The 25,462-nt window shown below is 42.2% G+C and overlaps 1 protein-coding gene across 1 annotated transcript in view; it reads right to left on the reverse strand.

Annotated features, from left to right (window-relative positions):
- UVRAG (UV radiation resistance associated) overlaps positions 1 to 19,546 on the reverse strand; it is a 103,010-nt gene extending 83,464 nt beyond the window's left edge. Inside the window, exons 1-3 of the mRNA XM_069883291.1 lie at positions 19,360 to 19,546; positions 3,115 to 3,232; positions 1,663 to 1,697 (exon numbers count right to left, since the gene is read on the reverse strand). Of these exons, the coding sequence (XP_069739392.1) occupies positions 1,663 to 1,697; positions 3,115 to 3,232; positions 19,360 to 19,440 (234 nt within the window). The 5' untranslated portion in view covers positions 19,441 to 19,546. The remainder of the gene's footprint in view (positions 1 to 1,662; positions 1,698 to 3,114; positions 3,233 to 19,359) is intronic.
- Between the last annotated feature and the right edge of the window lie 5,916 nt (positions 19,547 to 25,462).

Raw genomic sequence — 25,462 nt, forward strand, 5'->3', positions numbered from 1 at the left:
GCTAAACTGCAAACATTTATTCCACTAGAACTACAATTTGCAAGCATGATGCATTCCAAAAACTTGAACTCATCTCTGATAATATTTCAATTAAGAACTTATGGAAACTGACGTAATTGGCCAAAGCTGCAACCAAGCCACGCTGCTGGTGCCAAAAGCCAAATACCAATTTTAGGACTTTCATAGGATGTTCAGGTGCAGAAATGGCAAAGTACTTTCATATACATCTCCCTGGTCACCTGCAGACAGAAACAGTAGCTCCTCCAAAACAAAATGTAGGAATCCACCAACCCGTGAAAGAACAAACCTCTCATTCCAGTGCCTAAGCAGCTTGGAACAGGCCAAGCACCTCTGAACTGGTATTAGGCAATTTAGAAAACAATGCCTCTGGAAAAGATGGGTGAGGCAAAGTAACCCAGTAAGTATTAGAGAAGGAATGCATTAATCAAGTTTTCCTATGGAACAGGGTATTTGTTAGCTATTCAGGCACAAGAATACCAGGTCATTAAAATACTTGGAAGTGACATACAGAATTTGCTGAGGACATCTTCTATCTAGATTTTTGTTATTCCATCCAATACTTAATTTGGTTAGATTCCCAGTTTGTTGCTCCTTTTCTTGATTTAGAATAAGAACTCAAAATCCTTAAGTCTCAAGGAACTTGTCTCTTGGACAAGCTAACAGACTCGCAGATGTAAACAGCTTTTTTTCCATTTGTGAGGTTTTCAAAGCATTTACAGTCCCATGTGCCATAAATGGTGCAGTTATACCTTGGTAATGCAGGTAATTAGAAGTCTGTTTAGCAGGTTTTCAAACTCCCTTATTAAGCACCTGCAAGATCCTGCTTCCACAAAGAGACCTGGTCTCTTACTGATCTGAACCAGAAAATTTAGAAACTCTAAGGCACTTTCAAGTTCAAGTTTCTTAAAGCTATTAGCTCTTCAAAGTTTGTATCTGCTTATATATGCAGTTAGATGTTCTTTAGCAATAAAGAGGTGTTCAAAGAAATCAGTGCTATATTCTGCAACAGTGTTTGACTCTTCCTTTATTTGAGGGTTTTGCAAGCAGGGCCTCTGCTTCTATACCAAGGCTGCTAAACTGCACAGAATGAGCTTCTAACGTATATTACTTCGGGTGTTCAGATTCAAGTGCTCTGTAAACAGGCAATTTGCAAACATTGAAATAAAAGCAGCTACTTCTGTGGCTAATACCAGCAAGAACAGGAAAAAAAAATTATGAACTGCCAACACATCTGCATTATGATGCACACAATTTTCAGATTCTGAAAGTTAGACCCAACTAACATTACTTTGCCAGTTTGGTGTTCTCAATATTAAAAACGGTTATATACTGTAAAGCTAAATCTGAGCACTGAAAAATTTTCACATGAAAACACCCCACCCTTGGTGCTATCTGCAAAAGTACCAACAGATTATAGCTCCACAGCTGTTAAAACAAACTTGCACTTCTACTATTCAGTAACTCGCTCTATTGCAACCCTTGTGAAAAGAACCTGAGAAGGAGGAGGAGAACAAAGTGAGGCTTCTAGAAGAACTGAAGAGTGCAAATACACATTTAACAGTTACATTATTCAGCAAAGAAATCAATATACTGCAATAAATACATAATTTTAAAAAGTTTTTCCATATTAAAATAACTTACCAGAGAATTCTTGATCACTTCACTCCTATAAAATTCTAAAGAGAAATGAGTAAAAAAAAAAAAAAACCTTTAGATTAGGTTAAACACTGATACAAATATTTGTATTTTAGCTTTTTGTATTTCAAATAAGTAACATTCATGAGAGAAATGCTAGTAGGTCTAGTTTATCAGCAATAGATGGACGAGAAAGACTTTAAAAAGCAGTCATGCTTTTGACTAGAAGTACTCATTCACGCTTAATTATAAGAAGTCATTATTTCATTTTAGCATTTCATCTTTATAACCAAGATAATCGTAAACATTTACCAAGGCTTCAGTTTCTGGGGAAAGAACATGCTCCCATACTTCACAATACTTGGATGACATTTGTGAAGTTACTAGTTTGTCATACAACAACTTCCCGGAGGAGTGTAGCCCGGATAAACTAATTGCACTGCTTTCCTGAAGAGCAAGGGTGACCTGTTCCAGATGCTTAGAAAGTGAACAGCCAAATTACCTCATGGAAGTGCCAAGAACCCTGTATTTAAATGGAAATAAGCAACTGCTAACATATGGGCCTTGGCTTTCCCAGACAAAATAAGAGCTTAAAATCTTTAGGCAGACAGCTCCAGAGGCTGGAATACAGATTTTGTACACTATCTCTCAGTCCACTTGAGTCCAAGAATAAAACTTTGATAGACTGCTGAACAGTCCCATACATCAAACACTGCAGAAACAACAATCAGTCACAGGTTCAACCAACCACCGCAGGCAAGTCCAGGTAGCAAGCTAAAGTTATGTATTCCTTTCCTTGTAAAACAGCAACCTTAAAGGCAAGGTTCAACTAAAATAACTGAAAATAAAAATTAGGTGAAGACCAAAAACTATCTGCAAAGCTCCAAGTGTTGATCACACCAAGAGGAGCATAAAAATATAGTTTTAATAACATCTCTCCACAACCAAGAGGCATGTACTGCAGTGGAAAACAAAGCCTTGAAGAGAAATGAGACCTAACGCTCACAGTTATCAAGAGCGGAACAGAAGCTTGGATGCTTCTTATCATTGGTTGACAATTCTATTTTTTGAAAACTTCAATAATAATAAGTGGTGGTTTATGTTCTGTGAAATAACTGGTATGCATAGTGGAATGCTTTCCCAGACACAAAGCAATTAAGGCTCCAAAATTTTTTATTTGCTCTTGGATGCTCCCAAACTTCTTAAGTTATCAGTGCAGGGAGAGAAGAGCAACAACAAACCAGGCTAATTTAAGAGAAACTACCAACCAGATTGGTCATCTGTTTTGCTTCCTTGCCTGCTAACACTGAAAGCCTTTCTGAACTTCATAAAACTAAAGAGCTCTCTTCCACTGATAGCATACGTGAGGCAAATAATGACAGGCAAAAAAGGACAGAATTTGTAATGTAAGAATTCAATGATTAACTAGTAAAAAAGTCAATAGCAAGCCTGGCTTACCTTTGTATATCTTGGTGTTATCACACAAGTGAAGAGTGAAGTATGTATCCAAGAGGCGATAACCATTCTTATTGACAATATTACGTGCCGCGATATTCCGAAGATGACGAAGCCGGCGCTAAAAATAAGAAAAAAGCTAAATAGTTATAGAACTTCTAGATTCAAATTGATTTTCTTTTTTTCATTAATTAAAACACTTTAATGTTTTCCAAAGCACTGTTGTCAAGGAAAAATCCAACCAAACACTCAACTTTCTTTGGCACAAAGAACCACATGCACTCAGCAAAGCCGTAAGAAACTGGCTGGACAAGTAACAACTAGCACCTATGAGCTCAGATGAAGCAACACTGATATACAAGACAGGCTATTCTTACTTGTGTCCTGTAGATAATTTTTATTCCACATGTCTAAATCACTCCAACTGTCCAGCAGTTTCAAGCAAGTATGTGACTCTCTTAGCATCAAAGAGCAGCAGTATCACCCAGGTGTTCTGCATCAGCACACTGGAAACACTTCCTAGCCAAAGCTATTTTCAACAATCACTAGTGAAAAAGAGCTCCAACATAAACCAGCACCTAATCCAGAGCCGTAAGTAACAGGCTGAACAAAGCTTCCTGAATTCACAGTAATCCTGGAAACTGCAGTAACAACCTTAAATAAAAGCAAAATACATCAGAAAGACATATCCAAATTTTCAGGGAAAAATTAAGGGCACAGTCAAATTTATAATCTCTCAGCTACCTTCTGCTTGGATAACCAAGACCTTTTCTCTTGGATTGAATACACTGGAATATGTCACTAAAATCTTTGGTTTAAGTGATTTCATCCAAATCCAACACTATATTAGTTTGCTGAAATTCTGCATCTCAAACAAAAATAATCAGATTTAACCATTCCCTCCCTTCCAAGTGCCAAAGAGTTTTAACAGTTGTGGCTAAAATGCTCAGTTTCAAAGCACACTATGCCCTTTGTCTTTGACAAATATTTAACATTACTAGCTCATTGTTAAATTTAACTAGTTAACAAAGGAACTTTGTAGGACTGCCAGTCACTCTTAAATCATTGCTTAGCTGTGGAACTTATTTTAACTTTGAAAACCCACGCATACTTAAAACAGACTACCATGAACTTAGCACCTGGCAAACAGCCATTTCAAATATATTGAGTTCTCACCAAATCTTTCAGCACCGTACTCTCCCAATTAATCTCCCAATCCACCAGTGCCTCACCCATCTACCACAGGGATGTCAACAAATGACTCCCTCTCCTTTTTGGATCACCACAAACCACCTACAAGCCTCAAACAACTGGTTTAGTGCATCCTTTTACCACAGAGTTCATTTTACAGCATAATTCTTTTTCCCAAAAGCTTCTTAATTTGTAGGTCTGGATCTACCTTAAAAGAAAGACTCTCACACTGACCAAAATGGATTTAAAATGCTTTTGAAACCAAAAGACAACTTTTCTGTTTGCAGTTTGTCCTAAGAGGTTTTCAACAGGAGTTTGAAACACCACCATTTTTTTTGGAATCACAATGTGAAACTTGATATTACTTCAGTGATGTATTAGTTTTCCTTTCTGGAAATATACAAAAGGAACATTAAATTTCTGCTCAAGTGACAGACTCAAAACCACCAGTGTATTCACTCCTGCATAGTCTACTTATGAGTTATACTAAAAACAGAGCCTGAGATAGGAGCCTAGATACCTCTAATATTGACAAACAAAACAAAATTTTAAAAAAAGCCAAGCTAAACAAGTTTCTCATCTTTCACTACATGCAATGGGAGTGGAAAAAGCTGTAGACTGTCATAACCTACATCTGCATCTCTGGACAATAGCAGAGTCCTTATCTCCACAGTTTGCAACTCCTTTGCACCCTTTCATGTCTTGAATTTATCAAGTGTGAACTCTCACTTCTCCCAAACAAGCTGGAAGAGGAACATTAAATTTGAGGCTGTGAGACCACAACATAGTTCAAGACTCAACAAACAACAGGTGTCTATTTAAATTTCCAACTTAGTCATCATCCTCCTCCTGTCTTCTGTCCCATACCTGACCATTTAGCCTACCTGACAGGGAACAGATTTTCAATTACATGGGCAATGTTCTTTTTCACATTCTTTAGTATGAGGTCATGATGACAGAGGGACTTGGATCCTGAACACCATCCAGTTTGGCCACTACATTACTGCTGATATTATATAGCATTATTTAGATTTCCTCAAAAGTCAACAGAGGTACCATTCAGAGGTAATTAACCTCTCCTGATCAAAGGTAATTAGCTTTAGCAAGGAGACCATCAGCTATGAAGACATATCCAAAAGGCAACTCAAATAGGCTCAAAAATTCTTCACCAAGGCTTGCAGCTGTTTTGTGACAAACAACAAGAATTATTTTGAGGGAACTTTCAAATCTCTATCAAGTGTTACCTGCTATGTGTTTATATTATTTTTGCTCAAGATGTTAGAATATGCAAAACAAAAAACCCACTGTGTGGGCAGTTCAGCTATCACTGGCAGCAGCCAAATCACCCTGCTGCCAGCCCTCACTGCTTATTCGCGTTGCTACATCATTTGTACAACCATAAATAAGCACTTATGCAGCTGCTCAGGGAATCATACTGGGGAACTTATCTGGATGAAAATTAACCACCTATCCCTTTGCTGAGTGAGTTTCACCAGATCAGTTCCTCAATATGGTTCACAATAAGCCTGTACAAGCAGCTGTGTTGATGAAAGAGGGGACAGTGGAGCTACAAGCAGCCAAAGGCAGACAGGACCACTTAAATGAAGCCACCAGCTTAAAATAGGCACGTAGCTACATACAGCCTGGCACTTCTACAAGCAAAGTGAAAAGAGTTTCACAATGAGCTATCAGTGCATTTCAAACCGCAAGAGCAATGCTATAAAGAAGTGACCCATTACACTTTACACTGAAAACAGTGGCTGCAAATAAAACTGAATTATTTCATATCCTTTTTCTTCTAGATGAAGTGGGAAAAAGTAGATCATTTTCATCAGAGACAAGCTTTAGTTATTTTCATCACAAGGAGAGTTCCCCACAGATGAGATGCTGTGTAACTAGAAGAGCTATACCAAAAAGCTCAGTTTAAAAGTCAAAATACAAATGCTAAAAAACAAGTGCTTTGGCAGCCTCATGAGTCACATAACTTAAAACAGGTCAGTCATGTTTGCAAACCGATATCACAGGATCTGCCTTCATAAGAAAGATAAGCAAAATATGCAGATGAGTATAGATAATTTTCAGTGCCATTTCCTCAGCTGACAGTCTCTGCAACACAGTACTGAAGATTTCAGACACTACAACAGGTATCTTAGTAAGACATCCTGAGAAGCAGATCTGATACCAATTATTTAACTTTTTCAGTAGCTCTGAACTTAGGCTGCATGCACTGAATGATGGTGTATCTGGATCACTGGTTAGCACAGTAGTAGAGCAGGTTTAACAGATCATTCTAAGGGGTTTGTGACACACAAGTTATACTGATTACCACAACTGTCCTAGCCTTTCCTACTTCCCAGGGAAGTCAATGGAGCAGTGAAATTATAAGGTAAGCCTTGTTATAATTTGATTTAATTGCCAGTCTAAATTGCATTTAAGTAAAAGCAAGTGCTACACAGCAACTCTGTGCTGGCCTACATGATATAAATTAGTCCTTCCTTCTACCTTAAATTACTACAAAGCAGAAGAAATCCACTAATTTTCCCCTAGAATAAATCTTGAGTAGCAACTCATATTTTAAAAACACTGCTGGAGTTAAAGATATCACAGGTTATAAGCATACAGCTTTCCCAAAGACATATAGAAAGGCTGATCACAAAATCTTTAGATGAGATCAGAAGAACAGAGCCTACCATCAGGTTTCACCTCTCTTGCCTGCAAAGCCACAAAACCAGCTTCTTGGAATTCAAGAGCAGCACCTTGACAGAGCTGCTGAGCGCAGCAAGATCATCCATGCTCAGGAACGACCAGCTTCTTTGAGAAGTCAGGGGTCTTTTTTCTTATTTAAGAAAATCACACCCTTTTCATCATTCTGAAGAACTATTACCAGTTGTTTGATGTATCTACTGTTCCCATTCAATGACTTTCTGGGAACTTCTCCAGATTTACTGCAGGCCATAAACAAGCCAGACTGCTACAGAATGAAGTATTTTGATCAACAGCCTTATTAATACTTCACTTTTTTATCAGATGACCCCAGAACTCTTCAGTCTACCAAATCTTCTGATGTTTAAAGGCCTGAAACTGCCCAGTCCCTTCATGCTTAATTCCCTCAACACTAAAATACCATAATCTTTCACTACATTCTGCATCTAGATAGTTGTTCTCATGCCAAACAATGTTTTCTTCCGCATTTGTGCAATGTCACGGTCAGGGACAGGGAATTTAACCACGTTAAAGCTGGCAAAAAAGAAGTTAGTTTGAAACTTGTGTAAGTTCCTCCAACTCAGCTCCCTGCAGCTACACAGATGCGCCTACCAGAAGAGCAGGATAGAGCAGGCAGACTTTAACACTGCAGTTTCTTGATGGCTTAACCTGATCCACTCTTTACACCCCTCTGGCACTGGAAAGCTGAAGTAAAAAAGTTACTCACTTTTTTTTGTCTAACAGTCTAGTACTAGTAATAAAAAAGTCACTGTAAAGATGGAGGGTGGGGAAGAAGGGAAGAAAAGCTAGTAAGTGAAAACAAGAGAGGGAAGTGCACTATTAACAAAAGGTCTATACTGTCCATGGAAACACAAGAAGAAGAGCAACTACCTACAACAGCATGAAATATTTGTGGAATTTCATAACTATTTGTTCAAGGTCCTGTATTGAGTAGCAAAACCAAACACAGAGTTCTGACTCTTCTGCCACCTTAACCACTTTATTATTCCCTTATAAGAATCAGACACCCCCAACAAAAAAAAAAAAAATCAAGAATATCAAGTATACCCAAGTTGGATGAAAACACAGCCAAACACCATTTTTCCATCTTCGCTACTGATCTACCACACTTACTAGTTCAGGCTCCAAGTATGAATTGTGAAGCTTACATCATTAATATGGGCAACAGCTAAGCTTTATTCTTTATCACATGGAGACTACCATTTTATTAGCAGCTGAAACGATCTAATGGCTCACTGCTGGGAAAAGGATGACGTCCATCTTCTTTCTATCCTGCACATGCCACCTCCTCCTCCTGCCCTCTCTCCCAGTTGCATGATCTGCCCTATTTAGCACTGCCTCTTCTAGCAAAACTATGAATTGTTGCTCTGAGCAGAAACACAAGCACTTCACAGAATCACACACACTATATCAATTTGCAAAGGTGTCAAAGAAGCATCTCAATTTAAGGAAGGCAGGCACAGCCATCCAAGAAGCTCTGTGAAAGAAGGGTTAGGACTGAAACTCCTTCAGATGTTAATAAAAGGATGACAGTGAGCCTGCTGCATCCATACCCATGCACAAGTTTCATATGTTCTGGTGGAATATTTTGATTTTAAAATAACTTAATAAATTTGAATATATGTTTCAGAATGAAGTTTAAATTCTATTGCCTGGGAAAAAGTTTTCATAATCTGTGACTGGATTGACAAAAAGGGGGGTTTTCCCCACATTCACCCTCACATTCCTGGTGAACTCCCATATAACCCATGTAAAGTACAAACTATCATACGGATTTAAAGAAACTGTTTCCAATTCAACAAAGAATGAGCAAAGGTGGGGAAAATGAAAAACAAAAAAACAACCAACCACCTTACTTTTGCTTAGAGCATAAATACAACGGTGAAATCAGTTTACGAAGGCTGGGAAGCCATCTCGTACAACCAAAGTCAAAAATTATGGAGAAGCTTAAAGCCACCAAAAGCAAATCACCACTCCAGATTCTCACAGAGACTTAGTTACCTGAAAAGCAATCCTTTTTTTCTTCAGAAGACATACTGTACAGGACTTTCAACAATGGCTACAACTTCAGCACCAGTTCTTAGGTAGCCTCTAGTGGAGTATTCTACCTAGCAGATAGTTTTTAAAATAAACACCAAGACAGTCTTCACCTATGGACACCATCTCCAATTTTCCAATTGCTACCCTCCTCCTGACTGTTTTGAGGGAGAAAATTCCATAAATTCTTTTCAGGTCAGGATTATCTCTGACCTCCACACAAGCTGGTGGGTATTCTGGTTTTACCTGCCTTTCACTCAAGTTTCCTTGCTTGCTTGATGACCCACAGTGGCTCTGGAAGAATGCAAGGAAAATCCTTCCAACTATTTTAGCATTAAAGCAGGGTGCAATGATTAATTAGCAACACAAATGTTACTACAGCAAAACCAGTTGTTTCAAACTTAAAGCTGAGCTGGCAAGGTCAGGCATTTGGGTGTCTGAATACTTGTCATAATTCAGTCACAGAAAAATTCAGGGCTTTGTAGCACACAGCTGTCAAGTTGGGTTGCTTTTTTACCTTAAAAAGCATAAAAGCTCTAGCTAAAAAAAAAATAAATCTATCAAAAGATGAACTGTATTTAGCCAACATGAGCACTATTTATAATCACAACGCTGCTCTATGTCTCATTATTTATTATAACTTGATACTTCCTCAGATTTTTGCTGTTTGCTTTCACCTATCCATACCAGTGTGAATATTAAGTAGCAATCATGTGATCTGAGTTCTTGGAATTCAAACGGTAGACAAGACTTCAAACTTAGTTCAGTTTTATATAAGTTTTCGAGCTGCCTTGTTTTCCAGCTTGACACACTCCATTATAAAAAAAAAGCACCTCACAGAAGGGTTGGGTCAATTCTGCAGCTGTACGTAAAACCTTTAACAGCAAAAGAACATACAGTGGGCAGTTCAGACACTGTTCAATGTGTTATTACTTAAAATCACAGGAAGGACAAGCAAACGTTCATGCTCCAATCTACACGCTTGCTAGGAAGATTTATTTAGAAGTTTTATAATATAACAGTTTTTCACAGTTCAGCTTTTGACAGCTTGGAGTCAAGAGAACCACATGTGATTTCAAACCCACTTCAGAAACAAATCAGAAGCATTTAATACGCAATTTTGAAGGGCATACCATAAGGAATTTTTGGAATTCTATTTTAATATAATTTCAGCACACACTTGAAGACAGCAAGGCCTTCAAAACTGCACAACCATCATTAGTTCAATGAATCACTTGTGGATCTCCTTATAATTGCACCCCGTTCACATTTCAATTTCCTCAAGTCAAGTGATGGGATTAAACAACAGTTCAGAAACTCACTTCCTTTCTAAGGCTCAGCTACTTTCTGGTAAGTCTTCCAAAAGTTATGCCTGCTATGAATCACACCTGAGGCCAACACCAGTTCAAAATGCATGGTAGGAATGTAAATGCATTCTTCCCATGAAGATGCAGCATACACATGTACAATGCTCTCTTCCCACAGATTCCTGAACATCTGACACAAGCAATAAGGCACATTGGATCTGCATAGCGTGATTTACCTAGACTAAATGACCACAAGAGAAGTAAAAATTATCTTCACCAACATGCACTCAAAGTTTTCACAGATGAGCAATTGTGAATTTTAGTTTACAGTTCCTTAAATCAAGGTGCTTCCTTTCCTTTTTGCTTATAGGCATCTGAAAGCCTTTTCAAAGGTTCACTTTAGACAGAAGACACCTATGAAACTTTCATTTGAACACACTAAGGCTCAATACAGGTTTCTAATCATCCATCCAACCATCCCACAACTACTCCTGCTTCTGTAGCACACTGTGACTTTAAACATAGACAGTCAGCAGACAGAAGGTGGTGTCCAAACAGGATTGAGTTCTTCCCTCATGCACTTGGCTCGTGCAGAAGTAATAATTATCTCAGCTACTTGAATGCAAAAGAACCCTTCATTAGCTCAACACAGAGTTGAATGCAACGCGGAAAGTCAATGTTACATCTAACAAAATATGTCAGTCTATGGCACAATCTGCTCCTTTAACGCCAATTAAAACAACAGTAGTATTGGAAAACAATTAAGACAGCTAATTATAATAGAAAAAATTCAGACAGCTATATATCACTCTTAGAAAGTAGCCAAGTCCTTTATTCTACCCTCCCTTGCACCCTCTGTCTTACTTGCTAGTCCACTAAACTCTTTCCTCACCAAATAACTGAATTTACACAGGACAGCAACTCAGAACTCCACTTCCACCTCAGAGCAATGACATAAACAGCTAGTAACTGTTGAGCAGGAACAGGAAATCTGCTCTTTGTACATCACAATCATGTGCATAAAAATCTGCAGTGCTTTTTAGAGCTTAGAACCAACAAGACAACCAAAAACAAAACTGATATTCAGTGCAAGCCCACATTGTTCACACTCTTCACTAATATTCTGCATCCTCATTTTTCTTTCCACAGTCAAAATTTGTCCTCACCTCTGCAAAACAACAAACCAGGGACAGGTACAGAATACAAGGGTATTCAGTCTTAATATACAAACAGGATAACTGGTTAGGTGTGACAAAACAAGAATCAAAACATAGAATTTACTTAAACATAATATTAGCAGGAAGGTTTCAAAAGCAAAATCATAAGCCCAAGTAGGGACTTAAACAAACGAAGTTCTGTGCATTGTTTCAATAGCTGTGTTTGGTTATAGCCACTACAGCATCAAGAGTGGCAGACCAAGCAAGTGGGCAAACACCACAACTCTGAAGAACAAAAACTGTCAGCACACCCTAAAAAATTGCTCTAAACTGAGGTTAAGAAAAATCTTACAAGCACTGACCACTGGCCAGACAAAGCTCCTCTTGTGAGGTATTTATAAAAGATACACATAACACGTAACTAAAGGTACAGTCTTTCCATCTTTGACCTAGACCTTTAAGAAGCAGCAGCTAGAAAATACCATCTTTTCCTGTTGAAGCTTTCCTCTGAGTTTGTCTAAATAAATATTTACTCACTTGCAAGATGAAAGAACAAAACTACAACAGCTTCTTTAATACAACATGTAAACTATGCCACCGGGCAGAAAAGAGAGTCCCGCAGTACAAGTCCCACCTCACTAATAATGCAGTGGTGCAGATTAGAGAAGTCCCTTAAGCTGTTAAGTCACCTTGCATAAGAAAGCATTAGTCCATATTAGCTATGGGAATGACCTAGGAATACCAGTTAAGCAATGGAAAACAAGATGATGCTCAGAAGGAAGAGCCCAAAAAGTGAACATGGTCTTATGGGATAAGGCATCAACAAAATCAATGCAAAGGGGCACTTTTGACCTTAAAGAACCATTTGATTTTAAGCAGGCACAAAGTTGCACAAGCAAACAGCATATGCTGATTAATAACCTGAAGCATATTAGTGTTTATCACGTTCATTCCTGGATGACAAGCCAAGGACAGACTGGTAAGCCTCTCTTCACAAGTAAGGAACGAGTCTTTAGTTTCCAGATACCAAGACCTTTCCTTCACTCAGTTAAGAATATTCCCTAAGCCCCCTCTATCTGCCGAATAAAGCATCAAAACTGATTTACTATAGCCTCTAACAGAACGGTCTCTTTCTAACGTAACGACAGATCACGCAGTCAGCAAAACACACTTCCATTCCTTAGGAGGAGGGGGAAGAAAAAAAAAAAGGTACATTGTAGAGAGCAAAAATCCAGCTCTAGATTAGTAACAAACCTTTCAGGCTACAATTAAAATTTATAGTAACTTCAACAATTATTTCCTCCAAATAATTTCACACAAACACCAGACATTGATACAGCTGGATGTGGATACAACTGAATAAGATCACTAGGGCAGCACTCCCATTGTGATATTTTACTGGAGTAGCACTTCCCTCTTCACTCAGTGTTTCAAGACAGAGCATGTTAAAGAGAAGTGAAAGCAATATTCAAATACACTTTCCATTCGCTATTCTGATTTCCCTCAGCATATTTAGTAGGAAAGCGGAAGTAAATATATAAGAGTCAGTCTTTGTTTTCATATTACTCAGTGGGATATATAACAATAGCAATATAAAATTATTTCAAAGAAGGTGAGTTTTTCACAACATTTTAACTGACAAACCAGTACAACACAGCCCTGAGCCCATACAGTAGCTTTCTGCACTTCTCCCACATACAAGACCCCTCAAAATCATTTGCCAGTGCACTATCTGATATGTTACCCAAGTTGTTCCATATATCTTTAAAGAAAGTAACTATGAAATTTCAACCATGTTCCAATTCACCCGTATTCTTCTCATCTTGTTTTTACCTCTACTCACCTGGATCACCTCAAGTATCTAAACATACACCCATGGTACTGGACTACACTGGATTGTCATAGTTTCATTATTGGAATCCAGAAGTGTCTGCAATTTAGAAGTAATTGGCTTCCCCACTCCCACTCTAGGAACCCAAGAGGTTCTTTCCAGAAATACTTTGAAAAGATAAAACACCCTTGCTTTAAAACTCACTTCACTCCCATCTTCCATTCCTTTACATCCTAGGTTCAAACAGGGTAGCAAGGCAAGTTTATGAAAGTCATGTAATTACTAAAATCACAGAAGCTCAAAGACTGATAAAGGTTTAGTATGTCTCATTTCTTTAAATGCAGCCCAATGGAACAATTTCTTGTACAAGGAATTTCATGGAACGAATGGAATCTTGACTTCTGTTGCCATCAATGAGATATGCAGCTCTCACCAGCAACTTCATATTTCTTTATAGGAATGATTGGGGAAAAAAAGTATAAATCTTTGCATTGAATACATTTGCTACAGGCAATCAGTTCACAGAATGTAAACTGTACAGCACAGTTTCATGTTCAAACTAGATTTTGGAGGATTTTCTTCCTACCACTTACAGGTCTGCTCCAGAGCTTCATCTTCAGTATTGAAAACAAGAGACCCTTTCCTGCCCAACAGGTTTAGGACAGGGATAAATGACTGATGGAGCATTGGTAGGATGGGAGAAAACACAGCATAGCACATCATACTTCTACCCGGCCACTGGAAATGTTAACGTGTTTCATGAAACCCACATGCAACTAGGCTGACAAGTCTGTATCGGAACTGAGTATAACCAAATGTGATGCTCTGCAGTTTACTGAAACTGAGTGCAAGAAAGCCTCACATGGCTCATCGTGGAATCAGTTCAGGTCCCTTCCTCTTATCTCAAACTTCTGTCCTGCACTATTTGAGCTAAACTGCTCCCAGAGTTAAGCTAGTATCAAAGCCATGGGAGTCATGATTGCTAAGCATTGCCCCCAGGCTCCCAAAAATTCATTCAACTCCAACTGGTTCCTCGTGATTCCCAGTCAGAAGTGCATGAAGGTTACAGGGTGCCCTTGGGAAGTTTCACTAACTGTTTGCTCTGTCCTGAACACCTGCTTCTGACATCTGTGGCTGAACACACATTGCTGCTCTTTTCTACAGGAACTATCACAATCTGACAGGAGACGTCTAGGAACTAAAAGACACAGAAGATATTCAGTCACCTGGACTTTGGTCTAACACTACTCACATCAGTGCACAGTGGCACAGTTAACCCCTTCCCTTCTTACCACCATATCCATGTTCCCCAGAGCAGATCTAACACCCTCATACACACCCTCCCACACAATACATCCACAGTCTTTGAGCAGCTCATCCTGGTAACCCACGTGGGACACCACCACACAGAACATACTGAAATATGATTGACTGACACTGAACTGGAACTAAAATTCCTAATGTATAAGAAAAACCTCTAAGTACAGTTCCTAGCATGCCCCCTAGTATCTATACTATCTAGCTTTTTTTCCCCCCATTACAGTCCAAACATCTCATATTGGTTTCCTCCTATAATTTGGAAGTAAGCCATACATGATCTTCAGAAGAAAGCTTCTTGCTTTCTTTTTTGATCATCAATGAGACCAGTGGAAATTAGCAACGTTAGCAGCGCGTATTTCTTAGCTTACAGCTACCAAGTCCTAGTGGCAGAGATGCAACTAGCTGGTGAGTATTTTCCCTATGGGTGATGTACAGTCGAACCACGTGGAAACAAGTTGTTGAAATACCTTTGACAATCAGCCGAGTCACAGAAGCGCTAAGCTCTTAGACTTACGACTTGGTACTTACCTGCTTCACTCAAATCCCCACTAGGTTTTATTCGCTTTTCTTCTGTCATCTACCACAACAAAGATGTTTTTATCATTTTCTAAAACGGTTCTAGCCATGGCTTCTGAGGGATCCTCCTCTGCTCCACTCAAAACCAAAATCAATTATACCTACAGTTTTTTCAAGCTCTGATGGCCCATCTAGACAAGAGGGATGCTTCAGTCTGCAGACAAGGATATGAATAAATGAATGCCTTGAATCACAGACAGACTGGAAATCACTTGTTTTAAAAAGTATGGGTTATTTTTCTTCCTTAAAACTCCCTCATCACTCACTAAAAACTGTGCATCAACATAGCCCATTGTACAGCAGTACATGCAGCTGAAGTTCAAGCTTCGCAGGTCTGCAAACACTATTTCACCATTCATTAAAAGCTTCAGTCTCTCTAAAGTTGGGATTGATAACAAAAGCTTCACAATTTCAGCAAGAAGTTTGAAGTGCTGAAGGCACTGACTGGTTCTGGAGTCCATGAAGATGTGCTTTCCTGTCTATAGCCAACCACACACGATATCTGTTTCGGTCAGTGATTAGCACAGTAACATTTAACAGATCATTTGACTGCTGCATGACCAGTTCTCTATCTTAAGACCGCATTTTTTTGTCCAGCCCCTCCCATCTATAATGTAAGAGCCTGAAAAGTTTGCCACCCCTACTCCTCGCTATTTTGAACTGCTTACAATGACACGACCAAGAAGTTTGGTTTGAGCATTTAGAAATCGGCAAGTTATGACACTCCTGGCTTTCTTGCATCAAGCAACTAGGAAGAGATGACGTTAAAGAATCTCTGCTTTTAAAGTGACATATTTTCAGTTCTGTTAGACTCACTCTTCCAGCAAAAGAAAGCAGTATCTTGGCGCAATTACTTAGGGATACAAATTGGAATTTAATGCTTAACCAGATGTATTTCTTGACAGCCATATCTTCTATTTCTCCCACTTAAATTGTAGAATACAACAGCAAAAGGCTTTCTTAAGTCAGGTCATCCTGCCACCAACAAACACGTTCGAAAACAGGTTAGTCAGCCTGGCACAAGCTTGGTCGCACTGGGAAGAGGGTTTGTATATGACTTTTCACTCCTGCAAAATGTGCCAGTAGCAGGAGCTTTGTTTCCTAATCAATGTGAATTTCACTGGCACAATTAAATCTAGACTAAACCCTAATTACACCTTCAACATTTCAATCTTAAAAAGTCACTTCAGTCAGTAAAAGCGCTCACCTTAAGCTCATATTTGAGAATTTGGTCTTTAGAGAGATTTATAGCCATGACTCAGACCGTCTTACTCTCATCCTTACAGTCAAAAAATGCAGCACTGGGCATTCGAGAGAAAATTGCCTACTAAAACAAATCACCCAGTTGATTTCTGTGCTGGCAGGTAGGAAACAAACACTGTGTAACAGCACCACACTCTCATCAGCCAGACTTCTCTGTTACAGAAGTGGTACAAGAGACTGGAATGCCTTTTCCATTCTTTTTCATGATTCTGCAGTAAAATTCAATCAGGTTGACAGTACCCCCAAGGTAAGGTATCTTGCAATTCAGTAACAGACTGTTAAGATCAGATAACACAGTTAGAGAGGATTTGTTATCAGCGTATCCAACTGTAGTTTCAGAGCTCCTCGATTTGACTGAAACCACCAACACAGCACACTGATACCTCAGCACACGGCCCTTATATTTGCAGAGCACACAGCAAAACAATACCTCAGACTTCGCCATAGACTTACACTTGCCACAATTAACATTTTTTTTCAGCACACATACAAGCATCCTACATAACTTTACTAAATATTTACTCCACTGGAACATCCTATAAGTAATGATTCAGTTCCTGCTGCTACATACTCCTACAGAAGTTTCTGCTCCTAGGAAAAAAAAAAAAAAAAGACTACATTTTGGTCTCACTTTCACAAATTAAGTCCAATGACTAATAACTAAGGCTTCTCCCTGCAGGATTCAGTTGGTTCTTGCACAAGTCTAAGAAAGAATAAAACCAAAAATTCATCAGGGAGAAGGCCATACGTGATCTCCTGAAAGATTCACAGCTCCTTGTGAAGTTCATCCAAAGCACTGCTCTTATTTTTGTTCAATAAAAACAGGCCCACATTTTACAATAAGTACTCGCTTTCTAATTAGAGTCCATGTTTGCAAGGCTCTGGTGGCCAAAAGCTATCTCCATTCCCTCCCTTTGCCCCTAAGCGAACATCTGGTAAATCATGTTTATCCAAGGAGCAGCTACACCTTCATCACAAGTTGATATTTATTGATTCTTCTCTAGTAACAATTTGTTTTCACACCCCAAAGCATGTAGTTCAAGTAACTCAGGTCATGTTTCTACTTCCTAGTAACGTCATCTGCACCAGGCAACAAACCAAAACTCCAGTGCAGACTCACATCCTACAGTATTTCTAAAGAAAAGTATGCCTGCACTAAGTAATTATTCCCCTCTCTACCACCATTACTTAAGCTGATAAGACACAATAAACACCACTGCATGCAAGAGGGGAAAGGGCACAGACTTAGTTTGATACAGATTGCTAAACCCTCATGCAGAGCCTAGACTTCCTAACTTAACCTTGCTCCTAACACTCTCCAAAATTAAAACGTGGGACAGTTGCCCAGTAAACCAAAAGCCAGCTATCCCCAAACAGGAAAAACAGAGTTAGCTCAAGGAAGGATGTGATGGGGAGGGAACATTTCACCACTTTTTAGAATACACGGTACATTTTCCAGCCCTATTAAGAGACACAGTAGGAGAGAAGAGGGCACCCCAGCTGCTCCTGCCCCATTAGGTACCCACGATTAAAGCCAGTTTATCTGGGTGTTGTCTGTGCTGCAACTCCCATCTTCAGTTTGCACCCAGAACCTCTATGGACACGGCAGCAGCCTTTCAGGGAGAGGGGACACCCACCCACCCACCCCTCCCTCACTCTCAGGTACTATCAGGAGAGGGGCACTGACCCTTACCTCCATGCAAAGGGGACCTCACCCCCTCATCTTCCTACCAGCCCAAGAGAAGGGTGCCAAAATCCCCTTGTCTCAGGGACCTTCCTTCCATCAGCTCAAGGATCTGCCTCAAGCATTCTTGTACCTCAAGGAATACTCTCTTACACCTCAAGGAACGCACACACTCTGCAGGCTACCCCACACCTCAGGGAACACCTCCACCTTCTTCAACTCGGGAAGCACCCCTCTTCACCTTAAAGTACCCTACATCTTGGGGAGCAAATCTGTTCACCTCTGGGAACATCCCCACACCTCAGGACACCCCCTTCCTCAGGGAGCAACCCCACACCTCAGGGTAGCCCACACCTTGGGGAGGATCTCCCCTTCACCTTGGGTTACCCCATCCCTCGAGGAGTACCCCTGCACCTCAGGGCACCCCACACCTCAGAGAACACCCCTCTCTTTCTTCAGCTTAGGTCAGTCCGAACCTCGGGAAGCAGTTCCCTTCATCTCAAGGTATCCCACACCTCGGGGAGCACCTCCTTTCAGCTCAAGATACCTCCCACCTCAAGAAGCATCCCTCTTCACCCCAAGATACCCCACACCTTAGGGTGCCCCATTTCTCAGGAAGCAACCCCACACCTCAAAGAACACCCTCCTCTTTCTTCAGCTTAGGGCAGCCCAGACCTCGGGAAGCACCTCCCTTCACCTTAAAGTATCCCACACCTCGGGGAGCAAACCCCTTCACCTCAAGGAGCACCCCTCTTCACCTCGGGGTACCCCACACCTCAGAGAGCACCCACACACCTCAGGGAGCTCCTCCTTTCACCCCAGGATACCCCACAGCTCGGGGAGCACCCTCACACCTCAGGGCACCCCATTTCTCAGGAAGCACCCCCACATCTCAGGGAATACCCTCTGTTTCTTCAGTTTAGGCCTACCCAAAGCTCAGAAACCACTCCCTGTCCTCTCAGAGCACCCACACCTCGGGGGTCACCCCCTGTCTCCCCAGGATACCCCCCGCCTCAAGGAGCCGTCCTCCTCACTCCAGGATACCCTGGGGAGAAAGGGGGTGCGCCCAGAGCTGCAGGGTATCTCCCGCCTCAGGAAGAACTCCTCTTCGCCCCAGGACACCCCATTTCAGCACCACCCCCCGCGGCCCGTCCGTACCTGCTGCGAGGGCAGCTCCACATGCAAGGCCCGTGTGGCGGCGCCCGGGGCTAAGGCTGCGGGGCCGGCGGCCGAGCTCATCCTCACGGCGGGGCCGAGGCCCCGCGGGCACGCAGGGGTTAATGGCGGCAGCGGCGCCGGCCCGGGCCGCTCGCTACGGAGCCATATTACCGCAGTGCCGGGGGGCGGGCGCAGGGGCGGGGCCCGGGGGGCGCTCCGCTCGCTGATTGGTCCGCGCCGCTCGGAGGCGGGAGTCCTGGAGCCTCTATTGGCTGCGAGCGGCGCCAATCGACGCCGAGCTCCGCCGCCGCCATCCAACCGCCGGAGGGCGAGCCGGCGCCGATTGGAGCTCGGGCTTCCGGGAGGCGGGACGGCGCCCCGAGGCGCGGCTGCTGATTGGCCGAAGAGGTCTTTGATCGACAACCCGCAGCCCCCGTCACGTGCGCGGGGAGATGTTTATGTCACGTGGTGCGGCGAAAATATTTTGCTGGGTGGGTGTGCGGGGCGGGCGGGGGGCGGTGTTGCCTTGGCAACGGGGAGCGGCCCCGGCCCTGCTGGGGCCTGCCCCACATGGCACCCACATGGCACCCACCAGCCCCACATGGCATTGGCACCCACCCACCTGCCTGCCCCACAGGGCACCCACATGGCACCCACCAGCCCCACATGGCATTGGCACCCACCTGCCTGCCCCACATGGCACCCACCAGCCCTACATGGCATTGGCACCCACCTGCCTGCCCCACATGGCACCCACCAGCCCCACATGGCATTGGCACCCACTTGCCTGCCTCACATGGCACCCACATGGCATCCACCAGCCCCACATGGCATTGGCACCCACTTGCCTGCCTCACATGGCACCCACATGGCACCCACCAGCCCCACCTGGCATTGGCACCCACATGCCTGCCCCACATGGCACCCACCAGCCCCACCTGGCATTGGCACCCACCTGCCTGCCCCACATGGCACCTGCCTGCCCCACATGGCACTCATGTGGTATCCACCAGCCCCACATGGCATCCACATGACATCCACCTGCCCCACAACACATCCACCTGCTCCACATCACATCCACCTGCCCCACATCATATCACTTTCCCCATATCACACAAACATGACCCACAGCACATCCTCCTGCCCCAAATTGCAACCACCTTACCCATATCGCACAAACCTGCTCCACACCACACCACCCTGTCCTACATCACACCACCCTGTCCTACATCACACCACCCTGTCCTACATTACATCCACCTGCCTCATGTCACGCCAGCCCACCCCACAGCAGCACAACCTGCCTTACATCATGCTAACCTGTCCTGCATCACATCACCTGCCTCACATTACCCCAACCTGCCCCACATGACAGCAACCTGTCCCACACCACCCTAACCTGCCCCATAACAGGCCCCCCTGCCCCACACCATGCCAACAAACTCAACATCATGCCAACCTACGCCACAACAAGCCAACCTATCCCATCTTACATACACCGTACCACCCCACATAATGTTCACCCTTCCCAAATCTCCCCAAACTCACACCACACCACACACTCCGCATGGTGCCAACCCACCTCAGAACACACCCCACATCAAGCTGACCCATCCCACCTTTCACCATCCCACCCCACATAACGTTCACCCTTCCCAAACCACGCCACCACGCACCATCTCACCTCACATCAGGCCAACCCTAATGACAAGGAATGCCAGGACCCAACACAACCATCTCCCCAGCACCCACTGCCATCCCACCTCACCCAGGATCCATCCATCCTGTCCAGAAGGACCATCCCTGCCAGGGTGGCACCATCCCTACGTACCACACAGCATCTTGAGCGCCAGTCCTGTCCCCACACCCTGCTGGGGCCACTCATCCCCACCGTGCCCTGAAGTGCGTGGCCATTGTAGGCGGCTGCACTGGAGACGCTCATCCCCATCTCACTGCCAAGGACCAGCACAGTCCGTGTAGAAACACCCGTCTCTGCAACGTCAGGAACACTCGTCCCGCCACCCCAGCAGCAGCACTGGAAATGCCTGTTCACACCAGGCTGGGTGGCTCTGGAAGGGTTGAGCGTCACGTGCAGTGCTGGAAAGTCCTGTCCTCCTCTCCTCTTCTCCCCTTGTCTTTCTTTCCTCCTGTCATCTTGTCCTCCTCTCCTTTTATCTTGGAGCACTGTGCAGCTCCCACACCACGGAGAGCTTCCCCACTGGAAGCCCAGCAAGCCTTCACTCTCCTGCATTACTCATGTTTTTGCAACATTCACACTACATTGATGTGTGTTGTACTGGCGTTTAGTGTGCATTTTGGCCTTGGATATTGAATGGTGAACTCAGTAAAAATAGAAAAAAAAAGGAAGATTAGTGAGAAATGAAGTGGAAAGTCAAGTTTTCTGGAGTTTGATGGCCACCCTTGCAGTAGTCACCCTTTTTCATCCCCCTTTTTCCCTCACAGACAATCGCCACAGTTTGCCTTTCCCCAAAGTAGTTCCTAGGAGAGGAAAACTGAGCTGCCAATCCCTCCCTTTTGGTAATTCCTTGTTTCACACACAGAAGGACATGTAGGAATGGACTTTTTTTACCAAGTTTAATGATTCTATACGTGGTTGCCTACAAATTTCTTTACCTTGAGCTTAAGTTTCAGGCATTGTGAGCCTGGAGTTGTGCTTGAGTTCTGGATGTTGCTCTCTCTAATTAGGAGTTATTTCAATGCAGTGCCTTTTTTTGGAAGCTCTGAGAATCAGCGCATCTCATTTTCTCCTCTTATGAAAGAATTACCCTACTATTTCACTATTTTCAATAGCAAAGTGCACTTTTTTATACAATCACGCAGACTCCTGAGCCACATTGTGGAGATCAAGAGGTTCAAACGTATTTTTGGACTTGTTATATCAGTTTGATTCACCTCCTGGTTTCTGGTTCATTGTAATACTTTTGAACTTCCCATCTTCCCCTTGAAGGATCAAAACTTGCTTTTTAAGATGAAATTCAAGAGGAGTGGTTTTGTCCAAGGTCTGAAAAATGCCCTTGGAGTGACAAAAATTATCATAAAATCAGTAGATTTGGGAACGCATTATGAATCTGAAACTCTTTAGATATGCTTCCTCCAGTGAACAAAACTAAATCCAGCTCAGAATTATACATAAAGTCAGAAAGGATCATAGTTGTAAGAACAATTACTCCTAGAGATAAATCACTAAAAGCAGTTTATGGAAATACCATGAAGATGCCACTGCTTGTTTGCCTGAAACATCAAAGGATTTAAGACACAAAAAAATATCATTTATTGGATGACACATGACTTTTCTCTAACTTACACTGATTTGGTGAATTTAAAGCCCATATGACACTACCATAGCAGGATTTTCCTATTTCTCCTCATTTTCACATGCACAGAGAGCTATCTCAAAACTTTCTTAAAATACTGAAGTTTAGAAAAGTCAAATGAGTTACTTAACATAGCAGACTGCATGCCCTGTATATGGAGATTGCATTTAATTTGCTGCTTAATGTAGATCAAGAGCTCTAACCCGTAATTCAGGGACTAAAAAGCAAAATTTCCCCCAGAGGAAAATTCAAATATGACCCCAAATCTCATGTTAATTTATTAATGATTTTATGGCAGGGGAACTGATATAGCTCCAAAGAAGTCCCTGCAGATTTCCAGCTCATGCTAGCTAAGGTTTTGGCCTCATATTCTAAATTTCAGACTTATCCTTGCTTTTTGCTATCTTTACATGGCAAGGAGCTGTTTGCAAGAGCATTATAAAATGGGAAGTTTCTAGGTATAAGGTTTCAATTTTACATTCAATTTTCATCAGCTTTGAGAGGTTGAGTCCATCCCTTGCATAGTTTACCCCAGTGACCTTTCAACATGATGAGAGTCCTTTAACAACCCAGATCGTGTCTGAATTTTGGGCTTAAAATAATGAGATAATTAATTAGGATTCATGGATTGTTTTAACCGGAGTATTTGCAAGCTGCAGCTGGGGAGTGGCTTCTTTTATCCCTGGTTTATGAACAGTCACGTGGACCAGAAGTGCTGGACCAGTATTGCCAATCTCAGCTGTATACATGGTATTATGTAGGACACCATATAATTTGCCGATGCCCTAGGAAATTTTCATTTGATTTTTTTTACCACATAAAAAAGGCAAGTGTTATTTGTCTGCCTCATTTTGAAGATCACAGCGTGACCTTTATTAAGTCCCTGCGGATGTTCCTGTGGCTGATTATAATAAAAGATTAAATTCCTGTAGCTGCAGCAAGTACGTGGATGCACGCAGTGCTCCCACCACCATGAAGTACCCATCTGCCCAAGTTCAGTGATACGGCTCATACTCTAGTGGGAAGCAGTGACATCCAGAGGGACCCAGACAGGCTGATGACAAAGAGATTGAGAGGAGCCCTGTGGAGAAGGACTGGGGTACTGGTGGGTGAAAAGCTGGACATGAACTGGGAGTGTATGCTTGCAGCCCAGAAGGCCAAATATATCCTGGGCTGCTTTAAAAGCAGAGTGGCCAGCAGGTCGAGGAGGGTGGTTCTGCCCCACTACTCCCCTCTGGTGAGACCCCACCTGGAGTATTGTGTCCAGTTCTGTGGCCCGCAGCAGAGGAAAGACATGGATCTGTTGGAGCAGGTACAGAGGAGAGCCCAAAAATTGGTCAGAGAGCTGGAACATTTCTTCTGTGAGGAAAGACTAAGAGAGCTGAGATTGTTCAGCTTGGAGAAGAGAAGGCTTCAGGGAGACCTTGCTGCCTCCTTCCAGTTCTTAAAAGGCAAAGGAAAGGTGGGGAGGAACTTTTTATCAGGGAGTGTTGTGATAGGATGAGGGGTAACTGTTTTAAGCTGAAAGAGGTCAGATTGAGATTAAATATAAGGAAGAAATTCCTTCAAAGGGGTTGGAGGTGGCTCTGAGCAACATGATTTAGTTGAAGATGTCACTGCTTGCGGCAGGGCAGTTGAACTAGGTGACCTTGAAAGGTGTCTTCCAGCTCAAACCATTCTATGATTCTATGATCTTCGGTTTTCTCCAAGTGAATCTAACAGGCAAACAGGAAAAAAAAAGGAGTTTTCAAAAACATCATCTGATTTACTGAACACGTCTTGTGTTCTCATGTGGTCTAAACACACCAGAAGCTCCTCAGTTTGACCTTATGGAAAGCCAGAAGCAGTTTCTTCTAGACTTTCTTTCTTTTTTCTTTTGAAAGCAAGGCTAGAAAATAATTTGAGTTATAAGTAACAGAATTTCAAAATGTGATTTTAACAAAATAAGGTAAGCTATGTTAAAGAATAAAGCATTTAAAAAAAATAAAAACATTGGAGAATGCTGGATGAAATACCCCTTAGAAATTGTGAGAAATGCTGTTTGAAAACTTATATGCCATTTCTTGGAGCATTGATCTATCAGTGCTCTTTTTGCTTGGTGGCACTGAATTTGGGACACATGGGCTAGTGTCCTTTCAAATGACATGTGGTGGAGGTATATTACCTATAGGTCATTACAGAGATTATTTAATACACTTTAGCGCAAGTTTTGGCATGCTGGAAGTATTGGGAAAAGAAGCAGTGGCCTTGTGGCTAGTGGTAATTCCTATTTCTGCCATACATCGGGTCAAATATGCTTCTTATTGGGGTATGAGGTCATTGCAAAATCACTCAAACAAGCAAACATACTTCAATGATGGACGGAAAGATTCCAAACACAAAGCTGGATATTTTAAGTTTGTGAGCTATTTAAAGATAAGGAAAAAAAAAAAGTTTTTCCCCTGAATACCTATTAAATAATGTAATTTACAGCCACTGATGTGGGGTTAAAAGAGCTTGTTTAGCTTTGCCTTTGGAGAGCTCAAGCTCATGCAACCGAGACTAACATAAGAGACTGGGTTTGAGGATGCTAAACCCTGAACCCATTGATGTCCAAGGTATTTCTAAGTGTCCTTATTTCTAGGAGGTGAATATTTTTGCTCCATCCCCAGAGGCTGTTTTAAACTGCTGTAAGACGCTTGCAGCTACCTAAGACATTCTGGTCATCCCTATGCAATTCATCAGAGGTTCACAGTGAAAAGCACAATAGAGGTCATATCTTTTTGCTG

This window comes from Phaenicophaeus curvirostris, chromosome 1 (genome assembly GCF_032191515.1).
Source record: "Phaenicophaeus curvirostris isolate KB17595 chromosome 1, BPBGC_Pcur_1.0, whole genome shotgun sequence".
Taxonomy (NCBI): domain Eukaryota; kingdom Metazoa; phylum Chordata; class Aves; order Cuculiformes; family Cuculidae; genus Phaenicophaeus; species Phaenicophaeus curvirostris.